Source organism: Pinus tabuliformis, chromosome X (genome assembly GCF_031772625.1).
Source record: "Pinus tabuliformis cultivar Carrire ecotype Pingquan chromosome X, CPIR1, whole genome shotgun sequence".
In the NCBI taxonomy this organism is placed as follows: Eukaryota; Viridiplantae; Streptophyta; class Pinopsida; order Pinales; family Pinaceae; genus Pinus; species Pinus tabuliformis.
In genome coordinates, this window is record NC_142308.1 from 164,255,318 (window position 1) to 164,270,826 (window position 15,509).

Below are 15,509 nucleotides of genomic sequence, written 5' to 3' on the forward strand. Positions count from 1 at the left end.
ATTTTCATCCTTTTACTTAAATTTTTAACATTACCATGAAATGACTCAGGATGTTTGAGAGTGGTTTCGGCCTCATTGGATTTCATATGGAGAAAGTAGAATTTTGGATTTCATTCAAAATCCAGCAGACTTATCAGTTTTTTAGGATTTTAGGATTGGGGGATTGCAATGTTTCCTTTGAATTTTGTCATGTATTAGGGTATGGAACTCGTTTATTATCAAGAGCACCAAACCAAAAGCTTCTGAATATGTCGCTCCCGCTCCCGTTTTCGCTCCCTCTCCCTGCTTTCGCTCCCGCTCCCAAGTAACACTGTTCCTGATGATATGGGTCTGGTCATCATTGTTGAGTTGGCATTGGCCAACATGGATATCAATGATCCAGTGCTAGAGCCTGTTAGATTTGATGACTTAGAGGGGTCAACCTCCATACCAGCAGATGCAGAGGTGACTATGGATATAGGGGAGGAGGAGGATGCAGAGGAGAGCAGTGGGGACCATGATGATGGGGACAGTGATGCTGATTCTGATGCTGATTGATGCCTTGAGGCTTGTATACTTGTAGTTGTTTTATATTTTCTATTTCTATTTGCCATTGGCATTGCACCAACACTACCTATGTAACACATTTTGATTTGATGACTTAATGAGAAAACTACAATTGTCAGTGTGTTTATCTTACTATCTTGTAGTTGTAAATTGTCTTTCAGTTATGAATTATGAATCATGATTTAAATTTTTAATAGATTTATCATTTATGTGACCAGTGCCACTCACATTTATTTGAATTTTGTATGTACTATGCATGCTAATAGCTATAGATGAAGATCTATGTTTGAAATCAATAAATTTGTATCATTAATTAAAATTTGTGTAAGAAATATGATAATATCTAATTTTTAATATATATATATATATATATATATATATTTTTTTTTTTTTTAATAAAATTATATATAACGTGTCCTAACGTGTCCTGTTCCGGGGGGTCAGCGTGTCCGAATCTGACACCACGAATCTCGAATCCTACGTGTCCCGAATCCCCATGTCAGGTGACTTAGGTTACATTTATATGAAGCAAAGGTGGTTTTATATTCCTTGAAAATAAATTTTTATCATTTGCTGATCTCATTTCATCATCATCCTTTAGTGGATGAGCAACCTTAGCTGGGAGGATGTTGATATATTGCTGACTACATTACATAGAATTCTAACATGGCATAAATTGTAATAACAGACTGATGAAATGACGAAAATTATGTTATAAAGAAAGAATAGTCACTAATATTCTGATATCTTCTATTTCTTATTTTGTTTTTGACATCCAACATATTATAAATTTCACCTTACTTCATGATGCCATTGTTGGTAGACTATGTGCACCTCTTGGTCAGTATTTCAATACAGTAAGAGACACACATCTGAGCACAGGTCTGTCCTCAAGTCTTCCACAGATGACTGTCTCAGGTCCGAGGTTCCAAGCTGATTGTAATCCGAATTGTTATTCCTCCACAGGCTAATAATATGAGTCCTCCAGGTCTGTGTTTCTTCTTTGGTTTCGAGGTGAGGTCTCTCTTCTATAGATAACTGTCCGAGCCCTGAAACTGTCACTCAATTCCGAGTACTTCACTGTATACTTGACCGAGTAGCAACAGGTTCAGGTCACCAAAACTGAGCTTCCTTAGATGATTGCTCTCTGTCCTGAGCTCCTACAGGAGACTCTCCACAATTCTGAGCTCTTACTGTCCAACAAAACCAAGTTTCTAACTAGTCCCAATAACTGAAATGCCCAAACTGTGAACTTCTTTTAGCTCTCCTCGGCCTTCTCGCTTCAATGCTCCTTCTCTGAATTCCTGTGATGTTCTTCACCAAATTCGATAACTGAAATAGTGAGTTCAAACTCATATTTATACACTTTTTGACCTTTAACGAAGAAACATATTCCTTGGAGGTGAGGCCGACTTGCACAAGTAGGCTCATGTCGGCCAACATTCAAAATTATTATATTTCAACTTGAAAAATCATTTTCTCTCAATCTAAGAGGAGTTAGAAGGCAAGTAAGGGCTTGTTGGAAAGGGGAAGTTATCTTCTACAAGCCAATGCCAATTTCATCCTTAAATGAGGTCATTTTTCCATCAATAAAATTACATTTGTGAATTGTTGCCATTATTTTTATTCATGTGTTCTTTCATGGTAGCTCTTAGGGTCTTATCATAATCTAGGGCTTCTTCTTCATAGACTTAGGGCTCCAAGTGTGTTCTTCATTAGGATTAGGGCTTTATCTTATTTGCCAACCAACATAGGGCTTCATATATCAAATATTAATTCTAGGGCATGTGCTTAGGATTAGTGCATCTTCAACAAAGCTTGGGCAATGCATACAAGGGCTAGTTATTAGCTTGTCATTATTAATGACTGAAATGGCTAGCTTCAACAATGCAAACATGATATCATAATGACAATATTGCTAGGGCTTCGTTATGGCAAGCGCATCTAGAATTTCATTAATATACTCATGCACCTAGGGTCAAGTCAAGTAGTTAGGGTTTAGGTCTCCTATGGTTTGCACAATATATATGTTTAGATTTTGCTTAAACAATTCAACTATGATGCCATCAATGACAACTTTATTCAACAATATTGTTAGAATTATAGCATTCTTAACTCCCATAGCTTGGCATCTCAAACATCTCAAGATATTGGGACATCTGTGCTTCATGTAGTGAAACATAAGAAGCCAAAAACTACCAGCTTGTTAGACTGAGGGCTGCTGAAAGAGTCTTCAAGCAAACAAGTGTGACCAAAAAGACAAAGGAATCTATAGCTGATAAGGGAAGCTCACCAATTACTAATGTGCACAATATAGGGCATAAGGGTAAGTATCCATGGCTTGAACCATCAAAACCCAAGATAGATAAAAACTTTTGTAAATTGAATGGTTTTATTGGAACATACGTGAATGGTGTGCGTGAATCAACTTGCCGTGTCGGTGGAAATCAACTCCTATTAAGCTATTGTATGCAAATACGAGAATTGTAATATGGAAAATTTCTTCATAATTTGCTAATGAATATTGAGTCAACTTCTAGAATATTAAGAAGGTTCTAACAGTTTCTTGATCCCTGGTATTACCTATTGATGCAACTTAGACGTGGAAAAACCTGGGTTAGCGGTTTTTAAAGGGTCTGTTGTTCTAGACCTTGAGTTGACAGAATTTAAGGCTAAACAAGTTTTCATAACAAAAAAGGATGGAACTCAGATACCATTGTTCAGTAAGAAAGATGTTCCTCATTCGACCCTATTACATGTTTATGGGGTTTTTTAACATCAACATTATCCGAAACTTCCATGATGGTCACTTGATCATTTGAAGGCATTTATGGGCAGTTTTTGCAATTGCAAATATTCGTGTTGGCAGTGAATATGGAGAGGAGCCAAGGACTGTTACATCCCTTTTAAAAGAATATGGGTGGTCTAAGGGATATGAGTCAATTAAGAGGTCCTCATTCGTGAAACCAGAGGGACAAATTTTGCAGTAGCTGAATGTGCAATTGCTTGAGGACAACCAATATTGGGAAGGGGGCATTGTAATGTTCCCTACTAATTAATTGCCCAAGGGAGGACAAGGTAGCCTATCTAATCCTATAGACTATAGTCAATAATAAAGGGGCAAACCCATTATCCAATGCTTTTGCGGCATCATTCGGCAAATTGGGATAAGTGGGGGAAAACTTGCGAAGGAAGCTAGGATTGGAGCTAAGTGGAGGGAAACTTGTAACCCCTCAGATTAAAATAAGGAGAAGAGACCCCAAAGGGACGTCTGTAAATAAGAGAGAGGAGAATCATTATTCTCATCATGGTTGATTAGATATTTCTATTTTGTGAGCTGAGGCTCTGAGGGTTTTAAGGCCCCTTTTTTCTTTGATTGGTTTCGGTGGTGAAAGTTCCACTCTAGCTAATACTCTTTCTTTCTCTCAACTATTTGGCATACTCTTCTGTGGCACTTTTCATTGGGTTTTTGATAAGCAAGGTATAAATATGTGGGTTATTTGCTTGAAAAGACAAACTATGGTTTGTGGCACAAGACTGGGGCAGTGAGGCAATTTAAGGAGCAACAAACTAAGTTCATACTGTGGAAATTCGACTAACCCCGAATCCTATTGCGGCAATTGATGTTATTTCTTCTATTTGTTAATTTAATTAAACAAATTATTTGTTGTGTGCTACAATAAATATTGAAACAAATACACTGCAACCTTCACAAAACAAATATAGCAGAAGAAATAAAAATGCTGGAAGAAATAGATGCACACACACAAAATACATCGTTATTATTGGACTAAGTCCCTGGAAAAATCCAATTTGGGAAAATCGGTGCAACAACTGAGGGTTTTGATATTATTGTAGTAGTGAAAAGTACAATCTATGGATGCTTAAACTATCCATCCAAACAGAGAAATAACTGGCAATAATAACTAGTGAGAAAAATTTCTCACTCCACAGGTGATCCAACATTGACCTCAACTCGAATTGGGATGCTCCTTGCTCCCTATGCCCAGTGACTGCGTCCCACAAGTTCGGAACTGCGTCTCCTCTCACTGTCTCGTCAACTGCTGTCTGGGAAATTGATACTCTTTGCCTCTAGACCCTCTACCTAGCCTCTAGCTCAAAATTTCTTCTTCTCCCCAGCCAAACGAAAATCTCCCCAAGAGGGCTCTTTACTGTCTCTCAAATGCCTCTCTGTAATGTACTCTCTGGATCGGAAAACTTCCTCCGACTTCATTATCTCTACCCCTCTCTCACTGCCTCGACCTCATTGAATCACTTCTGACAACACACAACTGCTACTTTGGAAATCGATATCTCAGCGAAATCGAACTCTGCAAGTGTGTTCTCCAAGCCCCATCAACTTTCTTCTTATAACCCTCTTTTGAGACTTCAACGACCAAGATTAGATCTTAATCGATGGCTAGGATTAACTAGAAGTCGATCCGTGTGAGTTTCTAGAAGATTCACACCAAAACTTAATTAATTCTGATTAATTAGTCATATTCTCTAAGTTTAGACTTGGGAAATATTTAAAAAACGACTAATAATCTAATTAAGTCATCTCTATTTGGAATTTCTAGAAACGATTTCTGAGTTTTGGAGATCTCATGTATTCTATTTTCTCCACAAAATTTCGTGGCTAGAACACATTCGATGCTAGAAAAACTAACACATACCTCTATTTGAGGCAACGATCTTCATCCTAACACTTGTCTGTGGCACAATGTCTTGATTGAGAACAAAAATAGAGCAACAAATTTAATTTCGTGTCACCACAACCTGACTGAGGACAAAACTAGGGCAACAAAGTTCATTTTGTGTCATCGCAGCTTGATTGAAGGCAAAATGAGGGCAACAAAGTTCATTTTGTGTCATCACAACTTGATTGAGGGCAAAATGAGGGTAGCGAGGTTACTTTTGTGGCATTGCAGCTTGGTTGAGGCAACTTTAGGGCATCAAAGCCCTTAATTGAGTAGCAAAATGATTGTTATGGGCATTAAGTTATGATTGGGTAGTTCTAGGGTAGTGGAGCCCTCATTTTGAAACATGACAATAAAGCAATTTTTGTGATAGCACATGGATCTAAGACATTCCTAAGGTAGCAAACATATTTGAAAGACTAATTTTGGTGGCAACACATTAATTTTGGGCTAAGAAGATAAATGTAATCCAAATAGGCAATGGGGGTGAGTATATTGAGAAAGCGTTCACAGAGTTTTATGCCAAGGAAGGAATCAGGAGAGAATGGACAACTCCATACAACCCGCAGTGGAATGGGGTTGCAGAAGGTAAGAACATAGCCATAGTTGGAGCAACAAGGGATATGCTATATGTTCAAGATATGCCTAGATATCTTTGGGCAGAAGCATGTAACACGGTAATATACATTCAGAATAGGGTCCCACATAAATTGTTGGGAAAAAATATGATAGTCGAGGAGGCATTTACAGTGAAGAAGCCAAAAGTTGATCATTTTAAGATTTTTGGTAGTGTTGCTTATTGTCATGTTCCTACCGAGAAGCATACCAAGCTAGTTTTGACTGCAGAGAAAGAATATTTTGTTGATTACAACGAAACATCTTGGGCATATAGGATCTATATTCCATGGATTCAGAAGATCACTGTGAGAGGGGACACTAAGTTTCTTAGGAGGAGAAAGCCTTCAATAGGTCTCGTGAGTTGCCAACAGTTGATCAGATTTAGTGGAAGAAAGCTCCAAGGGTTGAACAACAATCTCAAGCGTAAGGCATAAGTACAAGTACAATGACTAATACAAACACTTGTTTAGGTGTTGAGGAGAGTTCACAGAATATATGAGCAACAACATGATGAGGAGTATGAAGATCCACCCACTTCTGTTGGTAGGAGGAGCCGCAAGGTGCTTCAGATAATAAGAGGTGCTTAGGAGTTTGTGGAAGCTCGTAGATTGAGCACAAGGGACAGAAGACCACCAGAGAGATATTCAGGTTACATGGCGTTGATGAGTCAACTCATTGATAGTGAGCCTTCCAACTATCAAGAAGCTCAACAACAACAGGTTTGGTAGGATGCTATGGTGGAGTACAACTTTGTCATGAATAACGATGTTTAGGAGGTGGTTCCTAGACTGTTGGATAGGACAGTGGTTGGTTCTCGCTGGATCTATAAGATCAAGCACGTTGCAAATGGCAACATAGAAAAATTCAAAGCCAAGTTTGTGGTTGAGGGATTCTCTCAGAAAGAGGGAATAGATTATGAGGAGACATTTGCTCCCATAGCTAGGTATACTTTTGTTAGGTCTGTGATCTCACTTGCATCACATATGGGATGGTAGATTCATCAAATGGATGTCAAGACAACAATATTGAACAAAGTCATAAAAGAGGTGTACATCGAGCAACCATAAGGGTTTGAGGCATACAATAGGGATACACACATAAAGAGATTGAAGAGAGCACTTTACGAGCTCAAGCAAGTTCCCAGGGCATGGTATAGTTATATTAACAACTACTTGCAGGCGGTGGGCTTTGTAAAGAGTTGAGGTAGATTCTAATCTCTACTATGTAATGGTTGGAGGTGAATCACTCATTCTTGTTTGTATGTGGATGTATATTTGAATGGGTCATCAGGGCTCATAGAAGACTGCAAGAGGGACCTAGTAGCAGAGTTTGAGACGAAGGATTTGGGGGCCGATGCACTATTCTCTAGGATTAGAGGTGTGGTAGGTAGATGGGGAAATTTTCCTTAGTCAAGGGAATATCTTTTAGAGATCTTGAAGAAATTCAAGATTTTGGATTGTAGACCCATGTTTACACCTATGGTAACTAATTGGAGGAAAATTGATGCACCAAAGCAGAAGGTTGTGGACCCCATTCTATATTGACGATTTATAGGATCTCTTATGTGTTTGGTCAATACGAGGTTGTATATTTGCTTTGCAGTCAATTCTCTTAGTCAGTTCATGGTGGAACCAAAGAGAGCGCATTGGACAACAACAAAGCATGTGCTGCGATATCTGTTAGGTACAATTGAGTAATGGGTTGAAATATACTTAGGGCAATGGTGTCAGGTTGATTGGCCACACTAATTCAGACTGGTAGGTAATGCAGTGGATTGGAAAAGAACTTCAGGGTGTTTTTTCACCATGGGATTAGGGGTTGTCTCTTGGTACAATAGGAAGCCCTAGCTTGTAGTAGTCCTTAGCTAGTTTAGGGTTTGATTACTTGAGCCTTTGAGCCTATTCCATTTTTAAGGTATCTTTTCTAGCCTATATATATCGCCTTGGGCCATGTGATTAGAAAATTCTTATTGGTGAATACAGGGAAGCCTTCCTTGTGAATTTTTACCGAACAGCAAGAGGGAGATTGATGAGGTGGCAGTGGCAATCTTTCCTCATTGTTGCCATAGGGTCCAGCCCTTGCCTTGTGAGTTGCCTTGCAAGGCCTGCGAGATTTTGCAGCAATGGGTCCCAACCTTGATACTTCTCAACTACTTTGAGTAAGTCCTTTTTGATTTGGCTGGAGACCCACCAGGTCTGGTGCTTTGTCTAGATGCAGCATGAATACAATCACCTTTACTTATTTGTCACTGATCTGTTTGAAAGAGGTCTCAATTTCAACTTCAGAAATGATCTTATCATCTTTGCAATATGGCACAAAGCCTTCCTTTCTCCTTGGAGACTCGAGGTTTTGTCGTGAGATTCTTGAAGTGTTCCAAAGCAAGATTGGAGATTGCTGAGAATCAGTTGTTTTGCCTCTGTTAGGGCTAGTGATCTCAGAGACAATTTTTTAACTGTTTTTCCTGCCATTGAAATCTTATCCTCTGGGTCATAGTTAAGAGACCAATAGTTTGGGTACAGGGCATTTGAGCCCATAAATTACAGTTATTATCTAAAGATTTTATTTGTCCTTTGGATGGAATCCAAACTGATACTGCTGTTAGAATCTCATCCTCTGGGACAAAGTGAAGAGACCATTGGTTTGGGTACGGGTCACTTCAGCCTAGATATCACTGGCCACCTCTAAATATTTGTCAGTCCTTATTGAAGAGGAAGGAGGAATATCCTTTCCCACAGTGGAAATAAGTTAACAACTAATGAAACTTTGATCCTGCAGTGCCCAGTAGATGTCAATCCATGGTTCTAAGACTTTCAGACTTGGCCGAGTACTATTGAATTCAACAATAAGCACATTCTTTGCAAATATCGGTGCTGTGCCACTGCTTATTAGGACACTGGAGTTCACTATCAGTTGGGGTGAAGAATCAAGAGTCCATTCTCTTGACAAAATGTGGTGTAGTAGGTCCATTTTTTGATCTTCACAGTGGCATCTGCTAGGGTTTTGAAGGTAGCTGTGGCTTGAGTGTAGATATGGGAAAGGAGCTTGAATTCCCTCTAGCAGTAGCAGATATGAAAGATCAGAGCAGAAGGCCAGGCTTTCGATTTTTTTGCTTATCTTCCATCCACTGGTTTGAGCATGCACGCTGCTTGAGTTTCTAATAGTATAATTCATAAAATAAGATGCATTGGCAGTTCCCATGGCATTCTAGTGATGGACACTATGGATGGAGCTGGATTAAGAGGCATGGATTAGTATGATAGGAAGTTCTGATAAAGAGTGTGAGTGTCAATACCTCTAAACTCAAATTTATGCTAGAGTCCACACATTTTCTTTCTTTTGTTTCAGGTGTTGTCTTTTAGCATATCATTCTAGAGGCTTTTTATTGAGATTCTTAGGAAGTACATAGCAACATGTTGACTGTGAAATAGAATATATACATTGTGCCACCAAGTCTCCTATTAGATTTATGGTTCTGCCGCAAGTTTAGCCATCTTCTGAATGGGATTTAATATCTCAATTGAATCTAGTAAACCAACCTTGGAAACACATCTAAAAGATGGTGCTTAAAACTTGCCTTGAACAATATGGCGGAGGGTATCCTTCTTGATCATTTTTTGATAAAATTTTCTATAAAGTGTTAATATTGAGTTTTCTTAATTTTAATTTAGTTATTATGTCATCAAAATAACAAGAAGGAGAGCTCTTTGATGCCAAAACATATGACAACTTAAATATGACGATAAATTCAGATGCTGATACATTACATATGTTCCTAAAACCATTTGATATGGATTGATAAGACCATCCTTGTTTCATCTACAGGTTTTTGATGAAGCTGAACAATGAAACAGTGTCTATTGAGCTAAAGAATGGAACAGTAGTCCATGGGACCATTACAGGTTTCACTTTGAACTTTTAGCTTTTCGTAGATTTAAGTAACATAAATTTTCTTGTTTGTGCATTACTACTGTGATGTTTAACAACTTCAATTCATCAGCCAAAAAATAATGTTTTCCATTTATCTTTGTATTCTCGAATCTCAACCACCATATCTGTTCTCAAGGACACTGACCTAGAGTCTAGACCATCACTGCGGTCTTGCATGAACATAAAATCAGTAAATGGAAACAAATGTTATGAACTAGCCAATACAAGTGACATTTGCTGTGATGTGTGGGTGCATGTGTAAACAGGCGGATACACTGTATTGGCATATTGGATTAGTTTCTCTGCCTTTAAAATCTCCTCTAAATTTTTCCTTTACATGTCCAAGGGAGTGGCCATGGATGGAATTTCCAATAAACTGTTGTGTTCTTCAATTGTAATTTTGCAACAAAGTCTTAAGCTGGTGGGATTTTCTAGCTTGAGTTGAGTGGATCTAATACTTGTCATGGAGTTAGATACCTGTGTCTTCTTGAGGAAAATTGGCTATCACAGAAATTCTGTTTCTTTTTCAATTAGAATTTATACACTAACCACATGTAGTTCCTTGTTAGATGTGGCCTTGAAATCAAGGGTATTTGTAGTTTTGGTATTAAGCAGGATGCTTGCACCAATGTAAAGGCTGTGACTGGACATCAATGTTATCAGCTGGCCAATAATAGTGACTTGAAGTGAATGTTATGAACTAGCCAGTAAGCGTGACTGGAAGGCAATTTGCAAACTAAACAAGTTAGGCGCAGATGTGGCCAAATTATTTGTTATCTTTTCTGTCCTATAGATCATCATTATAACTGCAATAAAGTGTTTGTGAACTGAATTAAAGGTCTTCCTCAAGTTCTCAGAGCAGTAGCAGGCTATTTAATTGTTTCTGTATATCCTCTTCAAGAATAGTTGAAACTATTTACTGTTAAAAAACCGTTGATCAAAACCTGCCTGAGCTTTTCCATTATTGCTGCACTTTCTGGCAATTGTGAGAACCTAAGTTGCACGAAAGGCTGAAACATTTTGGAGTTTCCGAAATGGGTACTTTTAGAAACGTCACCTTCCAAAAATGGAATCAAAATGTCAGCTGAAACGTCATATATATATATATATATAATATATATATCAATAAATAAGTGAATAACACATTATCTTTGCAAGAAAAAAGGGAATAAGATCCATAGATGACAATTTAGAAGGAAAAATAAGTCTATATTAACTCTCATAGATGATTACATGATGGTCGAGTTTCGGTCGAGTTTCAGTGAAGTTTCGGAGTTTCGGGTACGGGTACGGCCTGAAACGTCGGGTTCCTAGAAGTTTCGTGCAACATAAGTGAGAATGTATCCAAACTCTAGATTCTATCTAGTATTATCACATGTAATTTTGCCATTGCATGCTGTCTCGTAATGGTTCTAAAATTTCCAGAAAGAGTCCGATGTATTACATGCTATGCATATGGGATGATTGTTGTGAGAGGTCCAGGCAAACTACTGAGCAAACCACTGCGTTGAATAAATTGCAAATTTGGCCAAAAAATGATACATGTGTCAATATTTTAAGAGTTTTATTTATGGTCCTTCAATATCTGCAGACTTGTTGTGCTGGAGCTGTTAAAATCTCTATTCCAGCAACCTATGTAAATTAATTCCTTATGATTTTCTTACTGGAAAATTAATTTAGAGTGAAATTTTCTATAAAATACACTTGTTGGAAATTTAGCTGGAATTAAAAAACAGCGGAAACTATAGGAAACCACAGACATTACTACCTTTCAAATATCAGCTTTTCGTTAAAATGACTACAAGCTTATAAGGGCTCCCACACTGGGAAAATAGGCCACTGAGAAAAGAAGAAAAATTACAGCAAAATCTCTCTGCTCTGGTGCACTGTGCAGCCTGTATGGCCCTGCCCAAACCTGATGTAAAATCCCATCTGCTGCTGCTGAAATCAGTCTCAGAAATTTGTATGGCCACCCTTCTCTTTTGCAGAGTTGTACAGCCTCCTGAAGTTGCCTCCACACTTGTTGTGTACAATCCTTTAATTTCTGAGAGCTGCGTTAATCTCCTTTTGCCGCTCATGCTGTTTCTTCCTTTTTTTCCTTTGTTTTGTTGTTGTTGTGACTAGGGGAATTGGCAACTGGGCTGGGCTCATACTCTTGTGGCACAGGTCAATTCTGTTTGCTACCACTATAACCCCTAGGTAAATCTGCATGTGCCTAATACATGGCTCATGGGCTAAATCAGGGGAATTTGAACCTTGGATCACATACTTTCCATAATACTTCATAACAGGGCCATTGCTAATTGAGCTGCCACTAGGGCTAATTGAAATATTAATTATATATACATGTTCTGAACATAAATATGCACAAAATAAATATAAATATAAATAATAATGATAATAATAATTAATACAATATAACTAATAATTATGAAAGGATGTGTCCTTAAGGACATGACTCTTTATGAATGGGTATTCCTGCTTAGGTATATATAGGAAGTCCCAATTGTACTCTAATCATTATATCATTTGTACTCAAACATTATATATGTATATATATTATTTAGTCATCCCTAAGGATATTCTCATATTCGAGATGTTCTGAATAGTGTGTGAGTGAATTTTGTTCGTTTCATATGGTATCGGAGCCAAGTTTTGATCCTGGGCATTGGCCGTGCAATTATCAATCAGAGTTTCTCTGATTTGCTCATGTCATTGACCACAAATCAACCCTTGTCCACTTAAATTTCTGTGAAGAAAAAATCATTCCGCTGCAAGCTCAAAGAAACCAGTAATCAAAATAAAATTTGAGTAAAGATAGAAAACTTAAAAGGGGAAAAGAAAGTCAATTTCCTGTCCCCACAAATCAATTACTCCCTTACTTACAGTCATTATCGTACAAGTCAGCTGTAGTCAGTTTGAATTTGATCATATGGTTCAGTTGTAACTGCCATTAACCATATGGTTATACAGTAAAACAATTGATTGTGAAATTAATTGCAAAAAATAATCACATCATTCAAATTGCTCTATCTGTATGGATACATCCATACAAAAAATACGTTTAGCACAAATTAAACCGTACAAGCCATTCATTGCTCTTACATCCAATCATTCATACGAATCTGTTGCAGACTTTACAGTCCAATGACCATTTCCATTAAACAGGCAATCTTCCATACAGTTCCATCCTTACACATCCACCACCCAACACGCCTCTTGTCTATACCCAAATAGCCTTTAATTGAACCTGTAGCAGCGCCATAGAGAAATTGCATATACAACCAACAGACATAAAAATAAGTATCTGCTTACCATTACGACAGGTGAATGAAAAAAAACTTATCACTAACCATTATCACTGCCAAGAAGAGTATAATATCATCAGTGTGGGTTGTGACAGTGGGACAAGTTAGAGGAGACCTAATTAAAGTTTCTGAAATTGTTCAAATACATTTGCCCAAGCGACATGTGTAGTTGTGCATAAGTTGAATTGTCACACTACAGGGTATTTTTTTTTCCAGAATTAACTAAAAGTTGAGGCCCTATTATAATTAGTGTAATATAGAATATATACAAAAATAGTTGCAATTTCAGTGGAGAAAGATAATTAAAAAAAGGATAAATTTTATTTATATAAATGCAATCAAAATGAAATGCTACCTCAGATTACAGCTTTATCCATGGTTTGGATATTTGTGATATGCTACATTTGGTATCTCTAAGCATTTCATGGGGGGACAAATCATCCTATATATATATATATATATATTAAAAGGAAAGTTTACTTTTCAAAAAAATAACACGATAAAAAAGGTAATAAAGCAAAGCATATTATTGTACTCACAGGTGGTCACGAGTCTTGTAGTGTAGACTGGAGTTAAACGCAATGTTGCCTCAAGTAAAAAAGTGAGAAAATAAAAATAATAAATCAATTCAAGTGTCAAGAGGAATCAAACCTCTCGACGTGCAAACATTTCTTCAAGTTTTGCACTAAAAAGGAGGTTTGCATCTTGAGAGATTTGATCCCTCTCAGTGCTTGGTAGGTACAGAGTTAATATGGAACTGTCCTGGTACATCAGAAAATTAAACCCTTTATATAAATAAGGCATGATATGTATTTAATAGATGAGAAGTTATAAATGAAAGCAAGAGAAACACATGGGGAAATAATTTTAACTTATAAAAAGGATATTCAAGATTATATATATATTGTGACTAATGGAATGACAACTACACTGATTTTGTACTCGCGTGAGAGGGGGTCAATTCTGATCTCTACCACTACAATACCTAGGTGCATATATATGCCCCTACTGCAAACACGAGTAGTCCCGTCATAGGGGGTTGATTTCGACCGTTACCACTACAATGCCTAGGTGCCTACATATGCCCCTTCTGCAAACACGAGTACGCCTGTGACAAGGGGTTGATTCCGACCGCTACCACTATAACGCCTAGGTGCCTAGATATGCTCCTTCTGCAAACACAGGTAAGTCGAGGGAATTTGAACCTCGAATATCTTGGTATTGTTGAATGGTGTTGTCATTGATGTCCACGTCCATTAATGAATGCTCTTAATATTTGTTTGGATTACATCAAATTGGAAGCTCGAATGGAAGGACGGTTGGAAACCCTAGTAGCCCCACATTTATTGAGGTTTTTGAGGATGAATATCAGTGAATTTGATCTCAGGATCATTGTCAATAGATGCCCCTCGTCAAGCCGATCCTAGTGGTATATGGCACGCCACGAGAGTCTTCTCGGATGAAGAGATATCCCAGTGGAAGACTCTAACCCCACTCAGTGGATCAAAACCCCAAAAGAGGTGATGTGGCAAAAGTGAATTTTATTTTCTAAGGGTGATGGTCCAATATCTTTAATTCAAATCATGGAAGTTTGAAATTTATCTTAAGAGGGAAGTTCATTTTTGAGGGGAGGTTAAATTTTGGTCCAACATTTTATTAATGGTCCAAAGAAAATTAGATCATGGACCAATATTCGCTTGCCCAAGGCAAATTAAATTATTCTTCACGATCAAATAATTAACATTTGGTCAAAGCGTTGGTTGTGGTCCAAATCAGTTAAGAAATTTCTAGACGACTGGGGCTTCTTCTTTAAGGTCGACTGTCCTCATGTGCGCTCCGCCTAATTTATATAAGGGGTCTACAAACACACATCAAATTATTATCGAAGATATCTAATGATCTGATATTCGCTATGAAATTCTTGTGTAGGAAGTCTGAAAGACAAAGGGTTTTGGTTTTTGATATCTTGGGATAAGGGTTTCGTCTTGTCTTATTTTACAGGGGCTTTATTTGCTACAGACCAACGAAGAAGCAGTGAACTGTGACCCTCCCTTTATGCTCTTGTCACATCTGTAAATGAAATTCGGTGGAGGCATAAGAGTCATATTTTTTATTTGAATCTCGACTTTCTTTGTGAGCATTTATGGACATCTAGGAAGGGCACCCAATAGTCTATAATTTGTGCAAAAGGATTTGTTCATTTGTCGCAAAATCAAGTGAAGAAGAGTGGGTATCTCTCTAAACCAGCAAAGAGGTATAACAATGACCAAATCAGGCATGCAGATTGTGGTATGGTTCAACCCTGGTTAGGGTTTATTTTAACCAAGCGAAGGAGCTTTCTCGTGAACTATTCGACTCTTCGTAAAGAGGACAAAGGGTAGTTGATGTAATCAATTTCCTGTTGCAAGAA

General features: G+C 37.7%; 1 protein-coding gene across 2 annotated transcripts in view; it reads left to right on the forward strand.

Moving 5' to 3' along the window:
- LOC149138969 (small nuclear ribonucleoprotein SmD1a-like) overlaps positions 1-15,509 on the forward strand; it is a 70,741-nt gene that overhangs the window by 32,778 nt on the left and 22,454 nt on the right. For both annotated transcript variants that reach the window (XM_089453337.1, XM_089453336.1), the window contains exon 2: positions 9,687-9,763. Coding sequence is in view for 1 of the 2 variants with exons in the window: in XM_089453336.1 (XP_089309462.1) it covers positions 9,687-9,763 (77 nt within the window). In the remaining variant the exon portion in view is untranslated. The remainder of the gene's footprint in view (positions 1-9,686; positions 9,764-15,509) is intronic.